The 20337-nt window shown below is 46.2% G+C and overlaps 1 protein-coding gene across 1 annotated transcript in view; it reads left to right on the forward strand.

Moving 5' to 3' along the window:
• The window catches only part of COL23A1 (collagen type XXIII alpha 1 chain), a 171405-nt gene that overhangs the window by 143908 nt on the left and 7160 nt on the right, over nt 1-20337 (forward strand). Inside the window, exons 6-21 of the mRNA XM_059860251.1 lie at nt 3545-3571; nt 5365-5391; nt 6030-6056; nt 10603-10674; nt 11923-12039; nt 12486-12521; nt 13035-13061; nt 13466-13492; nt 14454-14498; nt 15090-15152; nt 16414-16458; nt 16924-17001; nt 18254-18307; nt 19035-19079; nt 19552-19641; nt 19981-20052. Of these exons, the coding sequence (XP_059716234.1) occupies nt 3545-3571; nt 5365-5391; nt 6030-6056; nt 10603-10674; nt 11923-12039; nt 12486-12521; nt 13035-13061; nt 13466-13492; nt 14454-14498; nt 15090-15152; nt 16414-16458; nt 16924-17001; nt 18254-18307; nt 19035-19079; nt 19552-19641; nt 19981-20052 (852 nt within the window). The remainder of the gene's footprint in view (nt 1-3544; nt 3572-5364; nt 5392-6029; nt 6057-10602; nt 10675-11922; nt 12040-12485; nt 12522-13034; nt 13062-13465; nt 13493-14453; nt 14499-15089; nt 15153-16413; nt 16459-16923; nt 17002-18253; nt 18308-19034; nt 19080-19551; nt 19642-19980; nt 20053-20337) is intronic.

Genomic DNA, 20337 nt, shown 5'->3' on the forward strand with positions numbered 1-20337 from the left:
TTCCCCCCCTTAAAATTCCTGTAACGCTTTAAGAGCAAGTCCATCCCTGCCAGCGGCAGTGAGGATGGAGGGGGTATGGCAGAGGGCCAGGTAGCCAGGCTGGCACCTGTGCTTGTCTGAGCCAGAGGTGAGTGATGAACATGGGAAATGCCTGTTATTTATTGGAACAGCTTTTACATGTGAACAAGAGTTTGCAAGCTCCACATCTTCCCTTTTGGGTGAGCTCAAAACTGTTCTCAAGTCTTCAGCTGACCTCAGCAATGGGCGAATCTCATTTTTCCAATGAGAGGTGGCATTTTGGTGCTGTATCTCAAGATTTTTGAGCTTGTACTGTGAAACAAGATGAAAAATACATCAGATTTTGTTTTAAAATGCATCTGAATGTGGCCCCTTACTCTGAAGTTGAAATGTTGTGTGTCAAAACCAAGGCATGCATCAAGATTATGTGATATTGTAACAAGCTCTGCTCAAGCTTTTACATTTTATCTGACCTCTGTCTGCATTCTCAGCATCAAGGTGTAATTATATATCAATAAATAATAGATCATCAATGTGTACCATAAAATATATTAGATTTATAAATAATGTCCTCACCCTGGTGATGGCAAAGGGGGATGCACGATGGGATCACCATGGGTCATTATTCCTACAGGAACACCTGTGCCTGTGTCACTCTTTGTGAGGAGTGAAACCAAGGTGTGTAATTGCAATTATCACTCACCTCTGTGAGTGATTGATTGAGCTCTGTGTCACCAGCTCTGTGTCACCAGCTGTCCCCACTAATCCAGCTCCTCCTGCTCCAGCAACCTGAGGGCTCCAGACAGATGTTGCAGATGTATTTTCTTCGCAAAACTGACAACAACAATTTTTCTTTTCTAATGGGGAGGGTGTCCCACAGAGGGGGACCAGGCACTGAACACATCTGGTGTGTGGTCAGAAAATGAGATGTGAGCTGGTTACCAGCTGGAAGGGGTCTCTGGGGTCATCTGGGACCCCAACAGTGCTTCCTTTGAGACATTTTGTCCCACTTAGCCAGTGCAGTGATGGTTTGGGCCAGAACTATGTTTTGGGGGTAAATTGGGTGAATTTTCCTCCTATCTTATTTTAAAGCATTGGGTTTGTCCTAGGCAGAAAGTTCATCCCCTCTGGATAGAGATAGTAGTGAATTATCTGAGTTGTGATCACTGTGTGTGATTTAGAGCAAAGGACTGTGATCAAGACTGAGTGAAGGCACAAGTGAAATTGCTCCCTGGGCAAAAAACAGAGCCTAAAGCCACTGTGATGCTTTCTATTGCTAAGGAGTCCAAGAAGAAAACTCTCTTTTTTCATACACTTTTCCTGTTGGTTTAGCAGAAGTATTTTTTGTCCTCTGAAAGTGAAAACTTCTATAGAGATTGGTTTTAAGTGGGGGAATAGAGGGTTACTTGTTGTTTCCCCATTCCTTGTTTATCAAATAAGTTAGAGATTGCTTAATCTTTAATTAAAATTACATGGAGGAGGATTCAAATAAAAGACAATAACAATCTCAACACATGGGCACTCCTGAGATTTGTAGGCAGTCAAGTCAGTCAGCCCAGATTTCAGATGTTCTCACTGCTCTGCCCATGAAATCTCCTGGCTGCTCGTGGGACCCCTGCCTTGCTCACACAGACATTTGGCTGGGCAGGTAGAGCAGAGTCAATTCAATCTCCAGCCCAGACTAACAAGACATTTAAAATTCTATGTCAGTCTTGTCCATTCAGTGCTGTGGCTGGCCAAGAGCCCCTTTGCAACCCTGATGGATATTGTTTCTCTCAAGCATTAAATGCTTTCCCTCAAACATCTTCTGAATAGGCCATTGTTTTTGCTTCTGGATGTCTCTTTGTGGACTGATACAAGAATAGCTAAAAGTTGAAGAACTGGCATTTTATATTTAAAAAAATAATAATTCTGGGACTTCTACTCCTCTGAGAAGTCGAATGTGCTGCCAGTTCTGTGCTCAGATCCCATGTCTGATTCTCTGAAAGCCGGGGAGTTGCATCAAGAGCTTCAGATGAATGACCTCAAACAGTCATAGTTTCAGGAAAGAAGCTCTGTGAACCTCATGCCATTTCCAGCTTTTGGAAACCAAGGAATTGAGGTGAGATAAAGTGTGTAGGAGGTGTCAGGGTAATTTGGTTGTGACCTGCAAGCCTTTGCATTAGCACACAACTGCTTTATGGATATTTTTCATGACCATTATGTAGCTGTTGAGTACTGATGGTTCCTTATAAGAAAAAGTACACATCACATAGGAATGTAACCTATGCTTGATCACTTCAGAAATCTCATGTGTACAAAGACATCCTCGTTTATTTTCAAGTGTGCTTCTCTTGCACAGGTCCCCCAGCCCTTGTAACCCAGCTACTGATGATCTGCCCAGGTCATATGGGTTTACCTCTTTTTCATAACAGAGCTGTGTTCCCCTGAGTTTTATATTCCAGGCCCCATCAGCATAGCCATTGCAGACTGATTTATTCCTTATCAATGGCCATTTATTCCTTATCAGTGGCTGTGAGCTGCAAGGATGCTGTTTTTAATGCAGCCATTGGCCTCCTCTTACCCACCTTTGCCTCTTTTGCTCAATTTCCTTATGACAGAAATAAGATAAACTAAAAAAGAATGACCCCAATCAGTTCCCTAAGAAAAACAGAGAACACTGTACCACAGCCCAGACTTCTTTTGCTTGGCAGATCCTCATGGTTCTCAGGGCTGTAATGTGGGAGATGTTTCATCCCAGCAGGCTGGGAAGAGGATGTGCATATTCCACATGTGTGGCTGTACAGGGCAGGGCTAGGAGAGAGCTGGAGCTGCTCCCAAGGTGCAGCTTTGCTGGGGGAACTCTTGCATTTGCCACAGGCAGTGGATTTACAGTAACACTGGTGGGTGTCACTTTGTCCCCAAAAGTGCCAGCTCCAGCTGATGACAGGGGCAGCTTTGGCCTTAGAGCATCTGTGCTTCCTTCCTCTACACATCCCTTATCAAAAGCAGTGTTTCCTTTGGCCCAACACATTCAGTGGTTTGGTGATAATTAAGGGCCTAAGTGCCAGAAATGCTGTGGAATTCACCACTTTCAATACTGGTGCAGCAACCCTAGAAACAGGAGACCTGAGGAAGAGCTGGGATAACTGAGTGCTTTAGGAAAAATAGCTCAGATCCAAGGTTGATGTGAATCACTTATGGATCTGGTCAGTTTAAGCAAATCAAGCATGTTGTACTGCTGCTGGTTTTGACTTTCAAAACCTCAGGGAGTCCCAGGCCAAGTGCCAGAGCAGTGTTACCTTACCCCTGTCACTAATCCTGTCGCTTCCTTTCACCCTCCTTCACACTCTGCAAATTGTTTGATGCCTCTTACTGTGCCTCTGTGAAACCTTCCTGCTGGATTGCATGGATGGAGGAGTAGGTAAATCATAGAATCATAGCCAAAGATTAAGTAAGTAGAGTCTCTTTCAGAGCATATCTGATAATGCTATGTTTGAAACTTTTTTTTTTTTTTAATAATATTCTCTTTTCCTTACTTTTTCAGGGGCCTCTTGGCTTGGATGGCAAACCAGTAAGTAGCACTAAGTGCCAAATATAACGTCTTTGTTCATGCTGCTCCACAATAAGTAGGCACTATCTCAACTATTACTCATTTAGTGCTACATATATAACTGTTTAGGAGGAACAATTGTACTTGGGAAGATTATTCCATGCAAGTTTGAATTCTGAGCCAAGGCTGGCCGGCAGAGCTGGAGGTGAACTTTTCTTTACCTATCAGCTCATCTCAGCTGCCTCTTCCCCTCCTGCCCCAGCTTGGGGAGCACAGGCTGCAGATGGGCATCAGGCCAAATTTGGGGAATAAACTCTAGTAGCACATTCAAAGAGCAAAGTCAGTGATCTTGGTTGGGTGCTTCTGGCACTGCAGAGTGATACCATAAAAATAATTGATCCCAAAGCAGGTTCCATTTTCCTCCAAAGGACCTGAGCTGGGAACTGCTTGAGGGTGCCCAGTGTCCATGAAATACTTTTTGGAACAGACTGGATTAATTTATGAGCTGTTTTCTTGACTTCATTTTTGCTTGGAAGCCCTTTGGATATTCAGGTGCTTCACTCTTTTCTTACTGCTTTTACAGAAATGCAGACTCTTTTATTTTTATGCTAATTGAACCCTTGCCAGCTCTGATTCCTTCCACTAAATGGTTCCTACAGAAGGCCACAGCTTCATATTTTGTCTACAAACCCCATTCTCTTCCACCACCTTCACTACAGAGCCCCATATGAAATCTTTTTAAATTCTGGTCTTAAACCAAGTGGGATTTCCAAGTGGGTAAAAGTCATTCAGTCTTTGCAATTGAAAAGCCACTCCAGACATTTATTTCCATCCAGTGAGGGAGTGTGTTGTTATAGCCATACATTGCTGTGGTTGGTTTTTATCCTAACCCTGAGGATAGCAAATGTGAATGAAATCTAGAAATAAAGCATTAGACAAGAAAACACTTGGCTTTCATTAGCAAAACCTCATGCTGGGAGGGCAGTCCTACCCCAGAGCACAGCCCAGCACCCCCAGGCTGGGGTGCCACTTCAGGGCAGGAGTGACACCCTGAGCGAGAGGCAGGGGAAATCTCAGTGACACAGCCAACTTATCACACAGCCAGACTCAAAACAGACTGCTGATGATCTCTTCCATGACAGAAAGGGGCCAGCAGCCTTGTTTAGAGAAAAGCAGTGGGAGGGAGGCTGCATGGGAATGCAGATGCTGCTGCCTCTGCTGACCTTCCCCCTCTGGTCCCGCTTCAGCACACACTGTTCACTGGTACCAAGATTTGGTACTTTTCTGGGTTGGAAGGCAAATGCAGAGCAGACACATCAAAGTGCTGCTCTGGGGTTCTCTCTGGGGCTGCAGTCCCCCTGCCTGTCCTACAGACAGCTGCTCAGAGGGAAGATGAATGATGCCTTCAGCAACAGGCCAGGGAAAGCAGCCCATCCTCCTTGTTTATTTCAAACAGATGTATAATTGTTGTAATGATACACTGAGCATGTGCTTTTTCTAGAAGTGATTTAATACCTCAGTATCTTTTGCATCTATTTCGAGTCACATGGTGGTGAGCTGCTGCCACACTGCCTGCCCTGCTCTGGTCCTCTATACTGTGTCCAGGCAGGAGCAACACCTCATGGGTGCTTTTTGGTAAAGTGTTGCTCATGTCAAGCACTGCACAACTAAAAATAGTAGCACATATTCCTTAAAATAATAGAGAATGTGGCTCAGAATTTGTGAACTGATGAAAGTGATTTGCTTGGTTTTAATGTCACCTGCATTGGTGATTCTGCTATTCCTTAATTTGGACTCTTCTTATGTGTTTCCAGGGACCTCCAGGACCAAAAGGGGAAAAGGTAAAGGCTGCATTAACATGTGGATTTTGGGGAAGCAGTTCCTGTATATCCTCCTGTTTCTGTAATTCTTGGTTGCCCCAATAACCCAGCTGGGTTTTGTTGGAGCTGTTAGAATGGGCTCTCACATTGCTCTCAGAAAAGCCCCAAGAAGGGAAGGGCAGGAAGAATTTGCAAAAAAGGTGGGGGGACAAGTGTGGTCTTAAAGCTCCCATATGCTATAGGGTTCTGGTAAGCCGCTGAGGGTGACGAGAGTATAAAACTCTTCATTCTTCCAAGGGGTCTGGGCTCCATCGAGTTTGCATGACACCCGTGCAATCAGAGGAGCCAAAGAAGGTCATTACTGAAAGTGAAGTTAATTTTCACATGTGAAGGACATAAGCAGTTGCTAGGAGAGCCTTAGAGTTGGAAACAAACTGCTATTTCTGATTTATTATCTGTTTCACTGCCTGCCAGGGCAGAATCTTTCCCTATTGTGTTGTCTCAAAACCTTCTCCTCCCTCATTTTAAATATATTAAACAATAGGAAGGACTCTTGCCCCTTCCCTTGTGTGCTGTACCCGTGTCCAGCTGACCCTGTGCTCAGTCCTTCAGGGCTGAGATTTGAACTCTGACCCTTTGCTGTTTTTCCTGATTTGCAGGGGGAAGCAGGAGACATTGGCCCAAGGGTAAGTGGTGACGCAGCACACTGATTTATTCTAAAATCTGGTTAGGTTTAGTCACTGCACAAAACAAAGCCTTGCTGTAAACAGTATGGTAACAGTTGTGGAAATGTTTAATTTTGCCTCTGGAGCTCTTTGTGGGGATGGTTTTCCTAACTTTGGCCATGAGGAAAAAGGAGTGGAAGATCTTTGGGTACCTCATGGAGGGTTTTGCTTCTACTGAGCCTTCTCATCCCTGATTTCCTCTTCCAGTTTCAGAGACAGACTCATGTTTCTCTTGAAGTTTCTCTTGAGGCTGTGCTCCATATTTGTTGTCATTAGAGCACCAGTATGTGGGGGTAGGGTCTGGTGTTCCAAGGAGAGGTCCAGCACAGCGTTGTGCAGGATGGAATGTTCCTCCTCCCTTGCTGAGCTTCACATCTGGGAGCAGGATGGCATCCAGGTGATATCCAGGCTGCCTTTGAATATAAAGGGGTTAAAGTAACAGTGTGATGAGGGAAAACTCTTTTGGCTATAGAATACAGAAATTAATAGAATTTCATGAAATTTCCTCTCATGGAGCTGCACAAAGTTGAATTTACTGAGGTAAATCAGGACAGGTCTCCATGAGACACAAGGGGGATGTGGCCCATGTTGGGATGAGATGGGAGGTTTCACCACAAGGTGTGGGCTCTGTTGCAGAGGGATTTCTGCGTTTCTGAGGTGTGGTTGTCTGTGGATGATGGGCACCTGCTGCAAACCCCATTGTGGGGATGTGCTGGAATCCTGGTGTACCTGTCACTGTAGGAGACTGGAGCTGGCACTCAAGAGTTGGCTGACCTGGGTTAGATATCATTGCTGGAAACATAACCTGGACCTCAGTGGTTAATGTTGAGTAGAGATGCTTCAGAGACATTTTTCTTTTTTCCCTTGGAGGTTGTAAAATCACTCCAAGAAGTTGGTGTCATATTCTGAAGCAGCTCCCAATTGCCTTGGGTGTGTTTGGAAATGTCACCCTTGGGCTCAGAGAGCCCCTAAAATTTCTCAGATGGATTTACAGCCTGGGTGGTGAAGGAGGGGCCCAGTGTAAGGCCTCACTTTGTCTGAGTGCCCTCCCACGGGCTCAGAACAGCCTTTAAGAGGTGATGCAGCAGCACAGGGACCTGAGTTTCACTTCTTGGCCAGGGTGTGGGTGACTTTGGGGCTAGCAACTCGGGATGCTGGAGGAGGTGCTGCTCAGGCTCCAAAGGCTCTGTGCTGCCGGGTGCTGTGGAACTCACCTCCTGCTGCAGGAGATGCTCTGGGGCAGGCTCTGTCTGGACTTGCAGGGCAGGTACCAGCTCTCAAGGTAACACTTGTCCTTTGTTTTCACCTACCAAAAAAATGTGCTGTGTTTTGGGGGTAGATTTCATCCTGATCTGCATTTGTCCAGATTTTGCTTCAGTTTTTGATTTATTTATGACTTTTTGCAGAACAGTGAGAAAAAGGCTCAAAAACAATTTGGGAGAAAAATGAGAGAAAAAAAGCCTGGCAGAACCATGCACAAGTAGACCTAATAGCAGGTGCCTGACTTTGAAAATAGCTCCCTTTATGTCTCCTGACACTCAGGGTTGTGAATAGGAGGCAAAACTCCTCAATACCATCTGGTCTAAATTACTTTTTATTTCTGAATTTAATCTATCTTACTCCTCAAGTTTCAGTGGTGGCTTTGTTTAGCTGATTTAGATTTTGAAAGATGTGTCAATGCAACTCACTGCATTAATGGGAAGATAAATAACTAGGACTGTATCCAGTGCCCTCTTCCTTGTAAATGGTCATGTCCATGGGCCGTGGAATGAGGATAGAGTGTGTCAGTGAACACTGAAACACTATCATTAGCAGTGATGAATTACAAGAGAATAGTCCTTGGGGTGTCTTTGGAGGGACTGTCTGTGGTGGGAGTGAGGTGATGGCAATTAGGGATTAGCTACTGAATCTGTTCATGTCTGCACTGCTTCTCTTTCTGTAATAAACACCTGCCAGCAGCATGGACAAAACCAGAGATTGTTGCACGTTGGAGTGTGTCTGGTGGGAAATGCTGGAGGGTGATTTTGGAAAGCTGAGGAAGGAGATCACCTTGGGTTGTCCTCATCACTGAATGCTCCTAGTTGTAAGCAGCAGGAGGGAGGATGCTGTGCAGCCTCACCTGCTCAGGATGGGGAACAAATGTGCACAAATGTACTGACAGTATGCATGGAGGTGTATTTACAGGGGAAAATCACTAACAGGTCCCCTATGCTCTTGGGGGGATAGACAGAGTTGAAGCAGGATGCTGCTGGGTTTGGGACAGCTGTGCCCTGATATTCAGAATCACAGAATCACAGAATTCATGCCTGTGCTTCTCTCTCACAATTGAATATATTGCTGCACCCCTGGAAAAGACTGGATTTGTAAGCCTGACTTGCTCCCTGAGCTGGCACTGGGCCAGCTGCTCTGGATTTATGAACTCAGCTGGGTGATCTTGTTCCTACTGACAGACGAGATGTTCAGACAAATGGTGGGGCTGAGGAATCCCTGCACATCTGGGCCAGAGGATGCACAGTGCCTGTGGCAGCAGCACCAGCTTTGCTCTTCAGAGGGGGAAAATGAGCTTCAGCTGGTGGGAGAGCTGCTCTGTCTGCATGGCCCACGTGGCACTGCCTGCTCATGGCCAGTGCTGGTGGAGGTGGCTCCAGCATCTCCTGCGTCTGCTGGGGTCAAGCACTGGTGTGGCTGAAGCAGCTCTGCAGCTCAGTGCAGGTACAAAAGGAGCTTTTACTCCCTTATTTTCTGCAATATTATAACTGCTGGCCTAGCTCACACTGCAGATAAAAACTCAGCACAGGAAGCATCCTGCAGAGCTCTCTGTGACAGGCAACAGACACCTATGGATACTTTTATTTTATTATTTGCTGACTTTGCAGTGTTATGTTGAAATGGCTACATCAAGGAGTCTACAGCTGAAAATTACCAGTGCTCAAGGTTTCTGTGCTCCAGTATTCCATTGCTAGACGGGGTCAGACCCAATGGCCTGTTAGCCCAGTGCCTTGCAACCCGATGCTCTGGGAACTGTGGAGCAGGAATGTGTTACTCCATCATACTTAACCCCTCTCCTGGAGCCTGGATGTTTCCTGAACCAGGGATGGTGTCTCTCTATTTAAAATCCCTCAGGGCTGTTCACCTCTCATGGGCCCATCTGTAACAGGAGCTGTTTAAAATTAAATGTGTGATGGCTGGATTTAGTGGGATATGCTGTGTTTGGCCTCAGAGCAAATGTAAATTGTTGTTTTCCATTAAAACAGATAGGGCTGGGCTTGGAACATGCTTATTTGGATGATGCCCACCATTCTGAGGGACAAGAAAAAGAATTCAGTTCCTGTTTTGCTCTGTGGGGTTTATAAAAATCCCATGTGATGCTTTTTTGTACTTTATGCACATAATGAGCCACAGAACTGTGTCCCTTCTGTCTACCACAAAACCCTTTACTCTCACTAGCGTCTTTTTGGTGGTTTCTGTAGTATTTGGAGGACCTGGCCACGTGCAAGGGTTCTGGATGTCCTCATTAATTTTAGTTTCTCAATATTTCAGGGTTGTTCTTCCCAAAAGCAGCTGCATTTAACTGAGTGTTGAGCTTAAAGCCCCTCTCTTCATCTTGAAAAAAATTCTTGGTAGGGGCTTATTTTCTGGGGTTGATTAGTTTTTTCTGAATTTACTTTTTCCCTCTCTTCTTGACATGGTGGTGTTAAGACATCTGTCCTGGGAGGCTGGGCAGGAGATGGCCTTGCCAGTGCACTATTCCCCCCAAAACAGGTTTGGGGTTACCTGTTCTTGGTGTGCAAGGTTTAAAAGCTCTTTGGTAATCTGGAAAATATGTTTGTTCCCCAGAAACCTCCAAAAACCCTCATGAAGGCTTTGCTGTGTGCTCCCACAGGGCTTCTTGTGGCTTCACTCCACCCTCTTGATTCCCCCATGGATGGGTGGATGGGGGAAAGGGAGATGCACGTGGTGTCCTGAGAAAGGAAATGTCTTCCTGCTTCTCCTCAGACAGATGAGTGGAAAGGCTAAAACACAATAGCAATGACTACTGATACAGTCTAAATACATTGTTTTTGCATCATATAAATCTGGGAGATTTATCTGCAATTTGCAGGCTGGGAATACATCAGTATTCATTTGAGCCTCTGAAAACAAATACAGTATTTGGTCTCAGGGAAATGCTGGGATATATCATCCCCTATGGGGTTTACTGGAATAATACTCTTTATTCTGCAGTAGGGGAATCCTTGCTCCAGCTGCTTTGAATGTCCTATTGTGCAGTAAACTATGAAAAAATACTTGTTTCTCTCAGTCTGTGTCCCGTTACAAAGATCCAGTGTATCCAGAACCTTAAACCCCAGTGTTGGCTACCTCTAGACTATTACTTTCTAATGTACCAACTAGTTATTAAAAATAAATGTTATATATTGCTACAGCCTTTAAAACTTGCTCTTCTCCTGTGCTTTCATCTTAAACTGCTGCTTTTTCTTCTTCTGCCTCCCACTTTCCCTGGATGTAGATGGTTTTTCCCCACTTCAGTCATGGATTTCTGGCTAATGATCAGCTTGTCTTTAGCCGGCGAGTGCTCAAGGTAGACTCCAAATCTGCTGCCACTGGTTTGCTGTGACTGAGCTGCTTTTGCTTTCTCTTTCTGGCTGATGCTATTTTAAATTGCCACAACCATGGCTGTGTTTAGAGATGCTTGTTTGGGAGTTTTAACTGAAATCCCATTGCTATTCAGGGGGCAGGCATTGTCAGAGTAAAGGGACATAAAACTAAGGGGTTTTAGCATTTGGTTCTTTGTGAGATTTGGGAATCAAGCAGCAAAGTCCTGTAAATTTGATATAAACAGTGTTGGTATTGTAAAATACAATGCATTAAAACTAGAGTAATCTAAATCCTTGAACTCTAAATGGGACATTGTAATTAGGAAAAATTCAGTGGGAGACTCAACTTGACATAATTGGTTGCAGTGTTCAGCATTTACAATTGGGTTTTTTAAAAAAGGATGCAAGTGATTTAGGAGCCCAGATCTTGTTGAAAGGCCATGAGACTTGTGCTGCTAAGTCACTTAAGGACTTCTGAAAAATCCCACACTTGTCCCTGATTTGAGGGTGGACCACATATTAAACCCAGCCCTCGGTGGTGACTCTCCCAGATGTTGCTAAAAGATTTACGAGGCCGCCCTTCCCATTGTGCAGCCCATGGATGGGCCAGCCCCGGGGCTGGGCTGGGCTGGGCTGGCTGCTGGGGGGCCAGGAGCTGATTCCTAGCCTGGAATCCGCCCCACGGGGTGCTCCCCCTGGGAGTGGCACCCATCAGACCTGCAGGGACATAGCGAGTTCTGGGCACCCAAAATCCACAGGGTGTGAGTGGCTGGGGAGGTTTGTGTGTGACCGTGGCTGGCTGCAGAGGGTGACATTAAGCACTGCCACTTTTTTGTGTGGTTTCCTGGTGTGGTGCTCTGAGCCTTGGCAGTGTGTGCATGCTCCCTGCCAGCATGGTGTGAGCCTGGGCTGCTCTGGGTGCTGTTGTGTTGGTGGATTCCATGCAGACAGTCACTGGGTAAGGGATTAAGCAGATTAAATCTTGTTCAGCACAATCCTGGTTGTGGAACCAGACCCAAATGGCACAAATTGCTGAACTCACTTTCATCTTTCCCATCTGCAGTTGGGAAAGCTGAAAGTTCAACAGTTGGAAGGTGCAGTTAAATTTCTCTGGGTCAGCAGAGGCCAGGGTGCTGGGGGCCCAGGGATGCAGTGCATGTGTCGTGGACACCCTGAGACCACCCCTTGCCAACAGTGCTTCGTCTCACCATGTCTGTGTGAACTTCTTCCAGGGTGATCAAGGTCGAGATGGAGCCACGGGCCCCCCTGGTCCACCAGGACCCCCAGGTGCTCGGGGGCCTCCTGGTGACACGGGAAAGGATGGCCCAAGAGGACCCCCAGGCTCCCCTGTAAGGACGGGAGATGCGCAGTGAGCTCGTGCCAGGCAGCTCCCACCCACAGGGACAGCAGGGTGAAGGGTGTCCCCTTCCCCAGAGCTGCTACCACAACAACTGAGACCCCAGCCTGAGCCACAGCTGGGTTCCAGAGGCTGCTCACAGAGCAAAGCCTTGGGGTGTGGGGCAGGGGAGCAGGAGGGAACCTTCCATCTCAATTTTGGAGCAAAGAGCTGGGCCTGGGGTGTGTGTTTGCAGGTGCTGGTTGTAACTCACACAGCCAGGAGATCTCTTGCCTAGTTCATACCCTTTGGATGACCTGGTACAAATCTGAAGACCACTGGCAATTTATTTAGTAAAAAATAGACTAAAGCATAACACAGTGGAACATTCCAATTATTGCGAGCATTTTGGAGAATGAGAGGTAATAGTTTCAATGTTGGTCTTTTTATTTTTTGCAGGGTTTCAAAGGCGAGCCAGGAGAGGATGGAGTCATGGTCAGTATTGCCCAGAAGCATCTGTGTGTGTGCCCCTCATCCCCACTGTACATCACCCTTCAGCTCACTGCACCAAGGGGGTTTGTGTTGTTGCTTATGGAGGACAAAAACCCCTCATGGAATTATAGGTGCCCTAAAATGGATGTTTGTCCAGGGCTACATGCCCTGGGGAGAAAAGAGGCTAGTTTTTGTGTCCCCTGGGCTCTTCTGGAGGGATGTGGTGCTCCTGTGTCCTGACTCCTGCCCCTCTGAAGCCACCTGGCATTGTGACTCCAAATTGCTAAGGTTTACATTGGATAAAAAGGTGTTTATCATACATAAAATACATGAACCATAAAAGGATATTATTTACTGGGAGCAGAGAGAAAAAATACAGCTCTATTTGTAAGGGAAGATGAGAAGTTGACATCTATGTCATTTTTTTTTCTTGGAATTAAAATACTCCTAGAGATTTTTTTATCCTGTTTTATTCTGTTGTCAAACAAATATATCTGTCACTCCTGTATTCAACAGGGTGCCAGAGGACCTCCAGGACCAAAGGTGGGTAATAATCTGTCTAATTTTAACCTGAATTGTTGAAATAATGCTGCATAAGAGGGGTGGGGATGAAAATAAGCATTTTGTAGTGGACCTGAGCCCATTGATATATACCAGATATAAAATTCCAAGGCATTGGCTGGGGTGTAAATGTTTGAATGTGTCACTTCCTCAATATCCCATCCACTGTCCATGCTCAAAACTGGAAATGGGGCTGGAGGGAGCTGCAGGGGGCTGCAATCTGCTGTGCCATGGCAATGTGCTTTCTTGCATTTGGGGGGGAAAAATATGATCAGCACAAGCCAAGTATTTTAATTTTACAATGAATTTTTATTATCTACATAATTTGCCATATTTTCTGTCATGTCCCTAAATTTCTTTCTCTTCTGTTGATGTTGCTGTTGAAGGGTGAGCCTGGTGTCCAGGGAAAAAAGGTAACATGGTGATTTTAAATATATTATTATTATTATTATTATTATTATTATTATTATTATTATTATTATTAGCGTGAGTGATAGTGTTAGTATTATTAGTATTATATTTATATTACAAATGCCAAGCAAAGCAGTAGGTCTCGAGCCCTTTCTCTCCAATAATTCAATGAACCAAGAGGTGCCTGGAGGATGTTCTCTGCCCAGGGAAGGGGTCTGGAATTCCTGGGATGGCCATCACCCAGCAGCACTGCAGTCCCATGGGAAATGTCCTCTGGAGGGCCAGGAATGCTGCTTGGGTGTGGCATTGAAGATTGTGAGAGATTCACATGCCCAAGCTCTCCACCCCAGTGGTGCCACAGAGAAATGGATAAATCACTGCTTTTAGGAGAAGTCAAAGCACTCAGAGGGCCCAGCCTTCCCCTCTTACTGATTTGGTCCAAAACAGGGGTGGCCATGGGCATTTTTCAGGCCAGAATTTGGCTTAAAAATTTCATAACTGGCTGGTAAAACTAATCTTGTCAGCATCCATGAAGTGGTTTTACTCCAGGACAACAACAAAGCGCAAGCAAAACCAGAAAACCTCCTCCTGGCAGAGGGTGTTGGTGGCTTGTGATGAAGTTCATGAAACAGCTACAGGAGGGCTTTTGGACCCCAGAAGGCCTTAAGGAATTTAATGTTTCATTTCTGTTGAAGGTAGGAGAAGATCTTTGCCAGAACCTGCTGTAAGCAAATTCTGGAAGATGCCCATCCACCTTCCCAGGAGCAGGGAGGCAGGGCTGGGTGGGAGCAGGGGAGCACACTGGAGCCTCCTGTGCTCCTTGCTGCTGCTCTCCCCTGGTTGCCTGCAAACCTGAGTGGGTTTTGTGTCTGTGCAGCACTCAGCAAGGTCAAATGATGTGTTGGAACCTACTAAGTGTGTACAAGGCCTGTGTATTTCACTTTTTGTGTTTTGTTCCATCAGGGTGATGATGGGATCCCTGGGGAACCAGGACTCGTGGGCCCTAAGGTATGTTCTGCTTTGTGTCCCTCTAATGGGCAGCATCTTTAACCTCATTATTCTGTGGGATTCTGTGTGATCTTTTGCTGTCTGGTTTTTGCACCAGCTGGGGCAGGATGAGAAACATTTCTCCTCTGGTGTGGAAAAAGATTAAAACACTGTGAGAGTGGTGAGATCCTGGCACAGGGTGCCCAGAGCAGCTGTGGCTGCCCCTGGGAGTGTTCAAGGCCAGGTTTAACAGGGCTTGGAGCAACCTGGGACAGTGGAAGGTGCCCCTGCCATGGCAGGGGTGGGACTGGATGATCTTCAAGACCCCTCCCAACACAAAACATTGTGAATTTATTATTCTATGCTGTGGTTTTCTGGTCAGCTTCATGACTGAACACACCACCTGCAGCCAAACTGCTGATTCTGAAATCTTTACTTTTATCTCAAAAACTCCCCATTTGCACCTGGGCAAGGTGATGTGTTTCACAACTGAAAGCAGAGCTCTGCTCCCTTTTGTGTGTAAAGTGTAGATAAATCAAGAAAATGATAACCTGAAGAAATCTTATCTCCATCCTCCCTGTACAGCATTTGTCTAAAGGGCTTTGTTTTCAGGGAGAAAAAGGAAGTGTGGGTCTCAAGGGAGAGAATGGCACAGATGGCTTCCCAGGACTGAAGGTAAGGAAAAGCTGCAGCTCTGGGCACAGCACTGCTGAGGCAGAAGATTCCAGCTGAGGAGGTGTTCTGGACCTTTGCCTTCTAAAAGCCTCATAAAGTGCCAAAACTGACACAAAAGGAGTGAGATTAGGAGTGTTTTAACTTTTCCTGGTGATATGATGAAAGCTGGGTTCAAGCAGAGATCACTATAAGAGTTTGTAAGTCATCTACTTGCACATTTTCCACTGAATTGCCTTTTTCCTCAAAAACTGTAGAATTCTGATCACATTTTGATCCCATGTTATTGATGGCTGTGGAATTGCTTCAGAGCCCCAAGCACTTGTGAGCTGTCCTGTCCTCCTGAGCTCCAAAGCTACTGAGAGATGAAATTAATCTGGGTTTGTTGGGTGGTGCTGAGAAGACACAGATAGCATCCATGGGCTGCTATTTACTCCCTCAGCTGCTTTGGATTTAGTAGGATCTGGATGCACTAATATTTTTTGTACCAAAGAGTTGTGATTCCTTATTGGGCAAGACAGTGTGTGTAAGAAAGAAAGTGGGGGTCTGGTGAACCTTAGGAAACTCTTTCTAGAACCACAGTAGCAGTGCTGATTGAATTCAGGTTTTTTTCTATAAATTTTTACCATTTTTTACCTTTTGGAGAGCTTTAACTTGGTCAGCAAGGGGATCAACATGGATGTGACAAATGGGACATCTTTTAAATCCAGAACAGAATTTCAGGTCATTACTATAAGACTACTATGACTTTTTAAAACCCTTCAATTAAAAAAACCCAAAAAATTATGAAAAGGAGAGTGGGGGAAAAAATAAAAAAAAAAGAAGAAAAAAGGAACAATTTGGCACAGAGCTTTTCCTTACACTCCCCCTTGAAAACGGTTTAAACATCTCTGCTGAAACTTTCCACATGCAAAACACAGCCTGAAGCAAAGGGAGCCATGTGGAAGCAGCACAAAGAGATGGAGCTCAGCTCAGGGAGCAGGGAGAGGAGCTGGAGAGCAGCACAGCCCCAAGCTGGCCACTCCCCTCCCCCTGCAATGAGACCTCCTCTTACTTCTCTTGCTGTTACACCAACATTGGTTTTTGCTAAATATATTCACTCCCAGGTCAAATCTATTTTCTGCTAGGAGAAGCAGTCCCTTGTTGGTGTCATAATTTTTATTAATCTAAAGCATATCTTTATGGGTGGGTACAGTATTTTTAAGATAAATATTTTTATTTTACTTGGTCTCATTGAAAAACAAATGTGATTTTTGATTTTCAGGGTGAACCTGGTGAGAAGGGAGGAATTGGCTCCACTGGACCCCGGGTATGGATGTTCAGGATTTCATTGTGGAGCAATGTTTTTCTCAACTTTAGCTGTTCCCCACCACCTCTTTCTGCTTAGTATGTGGATGAATTGCTTCAGAATCAGTTCAGTGTCAGAAAATAGAGATGGTGCATATTTAAACAAATGATTGGACAGGTACTGAATACTGGCATGGAAAATCAGTCAAGTCCAATTTTCTTATACTCATGACCATTCTGTGACCCTTTTTTCTGCAAGAGGGAAGCTGGGAATAGGGGTGATCAAATGAGGATTTTTATGCTCTTCTCCATTACACAAACTGATGGCCTTTTGAGGTTTGACAGTTCCAGCTGCCAGACTAAGGACTGGTTAAATCCATGGTGTTTGTAAGCTGATAACCCCCAAACGCTGCGTGTCAGGTCTTTGCTTTTGTAGCAGCCACCTCTGCATGCTGTAGGATTAAACAGGATCCATCCCTGCCTGCAGGGTCCCCCTGGGCTGAAAGGGGAGCAGGGAGACACCGTCGTGATCGACTACGACGGCCGAATCCTGGACGCGCTCAAGGTGAGCCCTGCACCAAGGCTTGTGCAAAAGGACTGACATCCACTGTGACAGGGTGTCCACCTTTGTCCTGTGTCTCCTCCTGAGATTTCTGTCTTGGCACAGAGCTGGTTGGGAGGGAAGAAAGAGCTGATTGCCTCTGGGGGCTGAGGATATTGAAGGTGCAGCAGCAAAAGCGGTGGCGGAGCTCGATGGCAGCAGTTGGGATGTGGGAGGAAGCGGAAGGACACCCGAGCCTTAACCTGCCCAACTGAACAGTGCCCTGACCTTTTCATTAGAAATAAATAAGCTGAATAGAATAAATACTTAATTACAGGCATATTTGAGAACCACCCTAATTGTTTTATAACAGGCTGCAGGGATACACAAAGTGCTGGTAATTTCCATTTGCCAGATGTCCGCATGGCACGCAGCTTTGGGAGTGGAGTGCAGTGGTTGGAGAGGCTCCATCAAATGTCTGGAGGCTTCATCTGCTGGACCCAGAGCCTGTACCTTGTTCTGCATGCAGAGACTGCTGAGGGGCACATCACTGAACCTCACTAACTTTGCTGTTTTCCTGCTTACTCGCTGTTTGCAGTGTTTGTGCACTGACCTGTCTCAAGGACAAGGCTCTGGAAAGGCTCCACTGTGACTAAGTGTAACAGCATTTGAGTGCGCAGCCATGGAGAAAGGTGCTCCAGGATATGATACTGGCTTGGCTTCCATCTGAGCAAGACCACAAATTTTGGTGCTTGAAATAATTTGCAAGTTGGAAAATATTTGTTCATCTCAAGGTGGTTTGTGGTCCTTGCATCCAACAGTGCCCAGGAAAAATAACTTCTTTAAGTGTGCAAGGTTTTCCTGTTGTTAGTGCTCACACAAACTCCTTTTTTCCCCTCTTTAATTGCACCTCCCTGGCTGGCTGACACTGTTTTCAGCACGATACTGCTTCCCAGGCTGGCTGGCTGGAGCGGGCAGGATGTAAAAAGAGACCATCAAATGGGGATGCCACCTCCAGCTAAAGGCATTTTGCCTCTTAGCCCATGTCTTTGCAGCTGCACACCAGACTGGCTCCCACTGCGTGGTGTTCTGCATGAACAGCCCTGTGGCAGAGGAGCTTTGGGCACTCTGTGGCAGCTGAGCTCACCTCGTGCTCAGGCAATCCCACTCACCTGAGTGTCTGTGGCAGATGGTGGCTGGGAGTGCTCATCCCCACAGCACAAGCACAGCCATGTCCATGCCAGTTACCACCAAGCCTGTTTTGTTTGTGTTTCAGGGTCCACCAGGTCCCCCAGGGCCACCAGGTCCCCAAGGCACTCCAGGTCCCAAGGTGAGCCTGACCTCTGCCAAGCTACATGGTTGTTAGCAGCTCTCCATGAAGAATCTCCCAAGCCAAAATCAGGCAGTTGAAGCTGCCTGCAGAGGACTTTGAGGCTGTGTGTGCTATTTAGCCCTTTCTCTGGCTGAAAACACAGTGGCTTTCACACAAAAGCCAAAATTTTGTTGACCTGTCTCTGGCCTTCTTCCAGAGGATGGTGTCCAGGAAAGAGTCCAGTCCCAGTTCCATACCTGACAGACAAAATCCCAACTCCTCTGAGACTCCCCCATTTGTCTGTGGCAAGAGGCAGAAGTGGGAGAAGCAGTTGTGAGAGGGGCTGGCAGTCCTGTGGCTGTGCTGAGCCCCCCTCATTCCCACCCTCCCTGTGTGCTCTTTGCTGTCCCAGTGCTGTGTCCCAGGCCCTGCTGTGCTCCCGCTTCACAAGCAAGAGTCGATAACCTGCAGCCAGCTGCTTCTTAAAAAGAATAATTGTAGAAAAGTATCTCTTGAAAGAATAGGATGGGACAGGATTTTGGGGCCTTTTGAGGTCTCTGTGCCAATATCCAGATCAGCTGGTGATGCTGGTGGGTCACTGACACCTCCTTGGTCCTAAGCCTGGCAGTAATTCACATAACCACAACAGTTGTGTGTGAAGAACTCATTTCCTTGCACAATGTTTTGCCAGGATGAATCCTTAATTTAATTTACTATGGGCTCCCCTTTCTTTGTCTCCCTCCAGGGAGAGCTGGGCTTGCCAGGTCCACCTGGGATGGATGGTGAAAAGGTGAGTGAGGCACGGCTGGATCGAGCGAGGCCTCCAGGAGCCAAATGAAAAGAAGTTTTCTGTGTGTCTGAAAAGCAAATCCAGCATGCCAGGAGTGAGCTCTGCTGTGGAGGGGCAGCTGTGACTCCCTGAATTGATGGCTCTGTGCCTGCAGCCCCTGCTCTGCTCTGAGCGTGCTGATGCTGCTCATGGCCGTGTCTGCCGAGCTAAAGGGGATCCTTTCACAAGCAGCTCATCAGATGCTGTCTCAAATCCTTTTGTGAGCCTTCCCAACCCCAAATGGCTGCAGTCCCTCCTGCAGCCCAGCCAAATTCTGCTGCACCCTCAAAAGTGGCATCTGTGAGGTTGAATGTTAAAACATGTTCTCATGAGCTCGTGATGCAGAGGGAAAAGCAGGGAGGCACAAGTGGCTGCTGTGGGGGGTTATTTTAAGAGTTTTCTCCTAAACATGTTGTATTTTCTCAACTTGCAGGGTCCCAAAGGAGCAAAGGGTGACCAGGGCAGCATGGGGACCATGGGGCAGAAAGGAGAGACGGGAGAAATGGGCTCAGCAGGTCCCCCGGTAGGTCCTTTTGGTGTCCCTGTCCCTCTGCCCTTGGTTCTTTATTGCACTCATTTCTGCGAATGCTCAGAATGGGGCTGGGTTGGCTAATTTAAGCAACGACCTCTCCACACCACCTTACTGTGGAGCTGGTGGGTGTGGGAGCTTTGAACTTCCATTTCTAATCAGCTCATTCAGAATGTATCAAGGAGGAGAAAATATTTCTTCAAAGTCCCCTGGAGATGACCACGAGCTTTGCTTGAGCCAAGGCTGGTGTTTAGAGGGAGACAATCCTATTTTTCTCTCATTTTTCCTCTCTTGCAAGATGCACCATGTCAGTGTCACATTTTTATCTTTCAGGGAGCAGAAGGGCCAAAAGGAGACAGAGGAGAAAAAGGAGACACTGGGTCACCATGTCTGCAGAATAATCATGTAAGATCTTGGCGACATAAAGTCTCTCATGACACAGGATCAGGCAAAGCTGGGGTTGCAGGACACACCCACCAGTCCCATATCCATCAGCAAAACCCACCTGTTTTATACAAGAGTCTAAATGGAGTTTATTCCTTAGGGAAGAGCAGTTCACACACTTAGCACTACAAAGTTATTTAGGTTTTGTATTGGTGGCTGAGATATTGGATGCTGCTGTTGTAATTAATTGGGCATTAAATCATGATTCTGGGCTTTGTGAGGTTTCCACTCCTGGCAGCCTTGTTA

This window comes from Haemorhous mexicanus, chromosome 15 (assembly GCF_027477595.1).
Source record: "Haemorhous mexicanus isolate bHaeMex1 chromosome 15, bHaeMex1.pri, whole genome shotgun sequence".
Taxonomy (NCBI): domain Eukaryota; kingdom Metazoa; phylum Chordata; class Aves; order Passeriformes; family Fringillidae; genus Haemorhous; species Haemorhous mexicanus.